The sequence below is a fragment of the Salvelinus sp. IW2-2015 genome, linkage group LG15 (assembly GCF_002910315.2).
Source record: "Salvelinus sp. IW2-2015 linkage group LG15, ASM291031v2, whole genome shotgun sequence".
NCBI classification, from domain to species: Eukaryota; Metazoa; Chordata; class Actinopteri; order Salmoniformes; family Salmonidae; genus Salvelinus; species Salvelinus sp. IW2-2015.
The window spans coordinates 27,239,786-27,247,342 of record NC_036855.1 but is presented as its reverse complement, the minus strand read 5'-3'; the positions used below and the strand labels follow the sequence as shown (position 1 = coordinate 27,247,342).

The following is a 7,557-nucleotide window of genomic DNA, read 5'->3' as shown; positions in this document are numbered from 1 at the left end:
AATCCTGACATTTAACCCTAGTAAAAATTCCCTGTCTTAGGTCAGTTAGGATCACCACTTTTGTAAGAATGTGAAATGTCCGAATAATAGAGTGATTTATTTCAGCTTTTATTTCTTTCATCACATTCCCAGTGGGTCAYAAGTTTACATACACTCAATTAGTATTTGGTAGCATTGCCTTTAAATTGTTTAACTTGGGTCAAACATTTCAGGTAGCCTTCCACACGCGTCCCACTGTGAATTTTGGCCCATTTCTCCTGACAGAGCTGGTGTAACTGAGTCAGGTCTGTAGGCCTCCTTGCTCGCCTACACTTTTTCAGTTCTGCCCACAAATGCGCTATAGGATTGAGGTCAGGGCTTTGTGATGGCCACTCCAATACCTTGACTTTGTTGTCCTTAAGCCATTTTTGCCACAACTTTGGAAGTATGCTTGGGATCATTGTCCATTTGGAAGACCCATTTGCGACCAAGCTTTAACTTCCTGACTGATGTCTTGAAATGTTGCTTCAATATATCCACATACTTTTCCTACCTCATGATGCCATCTATTTTGTGAAGTGCACCAGTCCTCCTGCAGCAAAGTACCCTCACAACATGATGCTGCCACCCCTGTGCTTCACGGTTGGGATGGTGTTCTTCGGCTTGCAAGCCTCGCCCTTTTTCCTCCAAACATAACGATGGTCATTATGGCCAAACAGTTCTATTTTTGTTTCATCAGACCAGAGGACATTTCTCCAAAAAGTATGATCTTTGTTCCCATGTGCGATTGCAAACCATAGTCTGGCTTTTTTTACGGAGGTTTTGGAGCAGTGGCTTCTTTCTTGCTGAGCGGATTTCAGGTTATGTCGATATAGGACTCGTTTTACTGTGGATATAGATACTTTTGTACCTGTTTCCTCCAGCATCTTCACAAGGTCCTTTGCTGTTCTGGGATTGATTTGCACTTTTCGCACCAAAGTACGTTCATATCTGGAGACAGAACGCGTCTCCTTCCTGAGCGGTATGACGGCTGCGTGGTCCATGGTGTTTATACTTGCGTACTATTGTTTGTACAGATGAACGTGGTACCTTCAGGTGTTTGGAAATTGCTCCCAAGGATGAACCAGACTTGTGGAGGTCTATAATTTTTTTCTGAGGTCTTAGCTGATTTCTTTTGATTTTCCCATGATGTCAAGCAAAGAGGCACTGAGTTTGAAGGTAGGCCTTGAAATACATCCACAGGTACACCTCCAATTGACTCAAATGATGTCAATTAGCCTATCAGAAGCTTCTAAAGCCATGATATCGTTTTCTGGAATTTTTCAAGCTGTTTAAAGGCACAGTCAACTTTAGTGTATGTAAACTTCTGACCCACTGGAATTGTGATACAGTGAAATAATCTGACTGTAAACAATTGTTGGAAAAATTACTTCTGTCATGCACAAAGTAGATGTCCTAACTGACTTGCCAAAACTATAGTTTGTTAACAAGAAATTTGTAGAGTGGTTGAAAAACGAGTTTTAATGACTCCAACCTAAGTGTATGTAAACMTCTGACTTCCAACGGTACATGGAAATGTGTACTACTGTAGATCCATTGAAAAAGAACCACACAAATGCTCTCATTTGGGAAAATATAGAATCTGGTTGACTGCATGTATGTCTGTCTGTAGATGTTGACACTTTCACCACCCTTTATGAAAGGATGCATTTCTTCATGTCTCCGTCCTCTGTGTCTATTCGTATTTTATCTGCAAAACAACCAAACAGCCATCTATAATTCTCTGTTATGACTTCAACATGAATGTAATATTTTTTTCTATGAGGTAAGGGTAATGGATACACTATACCTGCTACGGTCTTTTTGTCTATGGCAAGCAGGCCCTGGTGCAGCTCTTTAGCTGGATTCAACTGGGCCAGCTCTGACCCATGGAGCCAGATCAACAGCATCCTGTTCCCATGGTCCTGGTAGCTCCGCTTCCCTACACACAAGCAGTGAACAGACTAAATGAGAARGTGTTCTCAGTCCACTTACCTGGTAAAATAAGGGATACATTAATAAAATAAAGCTAGTGTAGAAGCTTTCCTTATTAAGTGGCTTGGTTTTGGGACACAATGCCAAGTAACTACTGAACAATACTTTAGAATCCCTCTTGCCAGATCTTTACATTTTGTATTTATAATCAATGAGTTATTTTCTGATATTCCTGTGAATGATTACTCCCTGGGCTACACTGGGTTGTGTCACCTGTCCACTGCTCCTCGATGGCAGCAACCTGCTGCTCGGTGAAGTGCCAGTGCAGCGCCAGCCTCTTCCAGTCATCCGGCTCCAGCAGGCGGTAGGACAGGTGCCAGGCCGTACCGCGGACATGTTTGCTCTCCGCGCGATGGTCTAATTTAAACGTCAGCGGAGACTGGCTGTGAAGGTTCTCATTAAGCTCAGTGTTGGCCTGGAAGGGTAATCACATTAAGTCACCTCCTGAGAAAGGACACAAGCTTCACACACTGAGCACGGTGTCCACAGACAAGCACACGCAGGCCCATGCTTATTGAATGCCAGAGCCATTTGTTTTGAGTGTCAGGTAAGGTTGGAAGAAACACTATAAAATTGACAATGAAATTGGTTGTCGAGCATTTCAGCACAAATCATTTTTTCCACAGCCAGCATTAATGGTATTACAGGGATTCATCTGGAGTTGTGATGTTAGGAAATTAATKATCTGTGATGAATGTAATCTTTGATTTCCAGCTCCACTACAATGCGTGGATTAACAGATGACTATAGCAACGTATTAGTCTCATTGATTGATAAAATTTACAGAATTGTGTCATTTAAAAACACATACAGCCATATCACTAATAGGGAGGACTCCCATAACAGTACACGGTCTGCATTCTTTCACAATTATATAAAATAAACAAACACACAATGAAGTTATTTATTTCCATTATGGTCCTCTATTACCCTCCTCCATGTGAAATATCTCTCTGCCTTGATGATCATGTCCACGATGATGACCTCGTCTGCTCGGGCTGCCACACCCAGTGCTGTCTTACCCTGCTGCTCAAAACAAAGCAGAAAACATTGAGTGGGAAGTTGTAGTGAAAAGGAGAGGGGTCAAATTCAGGTTTACATCATAGTTATAGTTGTGGTTGTCCATGTTCCACCACCTTGTCCTGGAGGGTCAGGTCCATCCCAGCTTTCAGAAGCATGTCAACAATGTCCACTCTGGCCAGCTCTGCTGCCACATGCAGGACAGTCTGGGACCTCTAAGGAGGACAGACAGGAGCTCAAGGTACAAGTTGCCCTTAACCACAGATCTAGAGACAGATTACCAAACTCAAACCCATAACCATTACAATGCCTCTAAATCATTAGTTGCATCCCAAAAGGGACCCTATTCCCTACATAMTGCACTACTTTGACCAGAGCCCATGGGGCAGAGAATAGGGTGCCATTTGGGATGCAACTGATGATTTCAAAATAGCATTAGAACTGAGTGCACATGCATTGTACATACGTGATCAGTGATGTTGATGTTGCAGCCAGCCTCCAGCAGTGTGTGGATGACAGGGATGTGACAGTTCTTCACTGCCAGGTAGAGAGGAGCCTGGAGGTGCTGCCAACAGAGACACAACCAACATGGACCATTAGATAGGAACTCTCTCTGATGTCAGGTCACTTACTATTGAGTAATTACTAGGATAACATGTTGGCTTCATTCATGTTTGACCAAGAGTTAGTACGAATCCTCTATGCTCACTCTCACCTGGTTTTGTAAGTCCATCTGGGCCGTGTTCTCTATCAGGAGTTTCACCAACGACGTGTGGCCCTTCTCTGAGACAGGGTGTAGAGCACTGCTTTGGCCCTATGGGGGGTGGTAAAGTACTATAGTAGAATAAACTGGGTCTGGAGGGATCCTTCCTTTAATGATTTAGTAACTTTGCCTYGTGGTGACCATTATACTGACTGGTTGGAGTGTGTGGTTGGTGTGGTTTGCTGGCGTACCATGGTGACAATGTTTGGGTCACAGCCTGCCTCCAACAGAGCCTGGACACAGTCCTCATGGGCAGCGTCAGCAGCCAGGTACAGAGCCGTCTCACCAAGCTGCCCCAGATACATCACTCATTGATCAGCTATTGACCTAAAGCAGCTACTGTATGGTGTAGGCATTGAGCAAACACAGTCAAACATGCTGGCAATCAAACAGCTCCAGACAGTGTTTCCAGTGGGACTCTACCTTATTGACTTCATCACGAGTATCAAAGCTCTTCAACAGTAGCTGGACGGCATCCAAATGGCCATTGCTGGCAGCCAAGTGCAGAGGTGTGTCCCCATTCTAGCAATTAAAGAAAGAGGAAAAGCAGGAGGGTGGGAGGAAAGGAGAGATACACAGTAAACAGGAAGGGGAGATGGAGAAACAGCCAAACAGTCATACAYCCTCCTACACACACACACCTGGTCTTCCTCCATGGTGGCCATATTGTATGCCTCCTCCATCAACATCTGCAGCATSTCAACAGAGCCATGCTCTGCTGCCGACGCAAACGCCCTGTGTCCAGACTGAGAAAGAGAGAGAGAAGGYGGGGGAAGAGAAGAGGAGAGGAAGAAAAGGGGTKAGCTTACTGAACTAAGGCAGCCCAACCAACATTTGAAATGGATGCAATGGTTACTGATACTCTATGTCTATGTGATTACCAGGTCCTCTTTGTCCAGTTCTTTCATCATCAAGTCGTAGATAATGAACGTCACGATGTCGGTGTGGTTGTTGATGGCAGCACAGTGCATGATGTTCAGTCCCACCTGAGAACAGACAATACAACTCACCATCTCCATGCATGACACCTCAAGACAATTTGACATATTGGATTCTCCAATGGCTATGTAGAAATTGGCTCGGTGGTTGATTATTGTAATTGACATCCCAGATGGCTGAGATGTCAGAGAACTTAGGTCTGACCAGCATCACAAGGAAAGGGATATCTGAGACACACTCAAGGCCTTCTGGAATAGCAGAGAGAATGTTTTAAACAGAGGTTCCCTACCACATTCTGAACACTTGGGTCAGCACCACCATGCACAAGCAACTTCAGGATGGTTACACTCCCAAACCAGGCAGCCAGGTGGATGGCTGTCACTCCATGCTATGTGAGTATGTATGGAAGAAATAGGGGGAGAGAGAAATAGAGGGAAAGAAAAAGACAGAGGGAGTTGAGCTGTTTCATTTTCACAAACCATGGCCAACCTCTCCACCTGTCAGATTGTTTGTTGAAGATGACAAGCTTAAAATGTCACCATCACTAACAATGGAATCGTGTTGTGTCGTCCTACCTTGTCCGCTTGATTGAGATTTGCTCTGCGCTGTAGAAGTACTTGGACGGCCTCTATGTTTTTTCCAGCTACTGCATAGTGCAGCGCAGTGCGATCATGCTAGGATCAATGCATGGGACAAGTTAATCGAACAAGTGACACAGAGCAGAATATATGGTGATATTAACTGCAGTGTGGCTAGCTGCAGGTAGCTTAGCGGTTAGGGGGTTGGGCCAGTAACAAAAAGGTGMCTAGTTCAAATCCCTGAGCTGACAAGGTCAAAAATCTGTTGATCTGCCCTTGAGCGAGGCACTTAATCCTAATTGCTCCAAGGTCACTAATGGCTGATCCCTGGCTGGGACCCCACTCTCAGGTGGAGTGGGATGTGCAAAAAACACATTTCCATTTCATAATACACACTTGTACATGGGTGAAACAGGACAAATATAAGCACCCCCTATATGACCTTCGGTGTTCCATGGATATGAGGACAGACTCACCAAGTTCTTTGCGTCGACATTGACCGCCCTCCCCAGAAGCTTCATGGTCTGTACATCATTTATTTTTGCTGCGTCAATGTACTCCTTCTCTAGCGCCAACACTACAAACACACAACAGAGACACAAGGTGCTTCACAATAAGTAACACATCAATTTGCATGTTTTTCTTCAGAGAAAATTTTCTTCTTCAGAGCGTGTGAAATAGGAGTTACTTTGAATAGTATCAGGGTGGAATTAGTCATGTGTGTGTGTGTGTGTGTGTGTGCCCTATACAAACACAGCTCTTTCTCTGTGTTTGTAGAGCCTATACATCTGTCACGGGTAATGATTTGACTGGATGTGAACACCCAGTGTGCAAAGAGCTTGTAGGGTATGCCTAACACACCTCACAATCAAGAGGATAAGGATATTCATTGCTTGCTTTGATCTGTAGAAGAATTTGCTAGCATGAATATTCACCAATGTTGCTTAACATGTGATACCATAATTACAAGAACACACTTTACAATCCTGTCAAACAGGGCAAATGCCAGGCTGTTTCCTCGGGCTATAATTCTTAAATTGGACCTTAACCAACCACCTTAGTCATCAGTGTTTACTTAAGTTAGATGACTTTGATAAAAACATTTTAAAAAATCTAAACGGGCTTCCAGTCACTCACCCATTTATATGGGTGCGCACACACACACACACGCACGCACGCACGCACGCACGCACGCACGCGTGCATGCGTAAGCACACACACAAACCTGGTACTCACACATCTCTTTATTATCGTAGCTGTTGTCTGTCTCCTTGTTCTGTATAAAGTCTGTGAATCCCTTCACTGCTTTTTTCGAGTTTTTTTGTGTTTTAGGGTTCAGGTTTAGTTCCTTCAGCTGTGCCCCCATCCTCTCCTTCAGAGACTGTATCTCCTTCAAGGACCTTTTCTCCATGGTGAATATCTGGTGACTTCTCCCTGGAACCTGGGTTTGATCCCAGTCTGTCTCTGCTTTATACAACCTCTGCTTCTCTATACTTGTCTTGCCAAACYACCATGTAGAATTACTGAATTAATGCAGAAAGTCTGGTCAGGAACTGGAGCAGATACTGAGGAACCTGAAGAAAACTCAGCACTGTCAAATACACAACAGTCTGGTAACCCTTTCTCTTATACTGGTGATATAGCATACACTGAAGCCCGTCCTGCATAAGGAATACAAATTGGTGTGGGAATGGAGCAATGTATGTACATTTCCTGGGCTGGAGGGCTGACGTCTGTTTGTTCTAGAAGCTCACACCCTTCACATTGAGTGCATGATCAATATTGTGTCATGCACTACCTGCACATGCAGTCTAACATTGGAATAAACTGTATGAGTGCAGATTCATGAATCCCATCTTGTCATTCATCTATTTGATTAGTGACTAAGCGCCTACATGTTTGTAAAGTAGACTATCATTAAATTATTATGAATCTAAGCTCCAATCTAAACTACAACAGTAGTCCAGGTCATATGTGTGTTTAAATGGATTTGTACTAGCTAGGGTTGGGCGATGTCAGATGTAGACTGACATCGCCCAACAGGGTTTCCCAAACAGGGTTTCCCAAACTCGGTCCTGCCCCTCCAGGGATATTCAACTCTTACACTACGAGGTCCGGAGCCTGCTGGTTTTCTGTTCTACATGATAATGAATTGCATACACCTGGTGTCCCAGGTCTAAATCAGTRCCTGATTAGAGGGGGACAATGAAAATAAATGCAGTGGAACTGGCTTCGAGGTCCAGA

At 44.0% G+C, this 7,557-nt stretch overlaps 1 protein-coding gene across 1 annotated transcript; it reads right to left on the bottom strand.

The window, feature by feature from the left end:
* Positions 1-92: 92 nt before the first annotated feature.
* Positions 93-6,979, bottom strand: LOC111973836 (ankyrin repeat and death domain-containing protein 1B). Its single transcript, XM_024001255.2, has 15 exons — positions 6,550-6,979; positions 5,790-5,890; positions 5,311-5,409; positions 5,025-5,123; positions 4,678-4,782; positions 4,438-4,542; positions 4,220-4,318; positions 3,988-4,086; positions 3,749-3,847; positions 3,500-3,598; positions 3,150-3,248; positions 2,944-3,039; positions 2,227-2,428; positions 1,829-1,960; positions 93-1,729 (listed from the first exon to the last, which is right to left on the bottom strand). The coding sequence occupies exons 1-15, from the start codon at positions 6,722-6,724 to the stop codon at positions 1,674-1,676; spliced, it is 1,665 nt and encodes a 554-aa protein (XP_023857023.1). The 5' UTR covers positions 6,725-6,979; the 3' UTR covers positions 93-1,673.
* Positions 6,980-7,557: the final 578 nt, after the last annotated feature.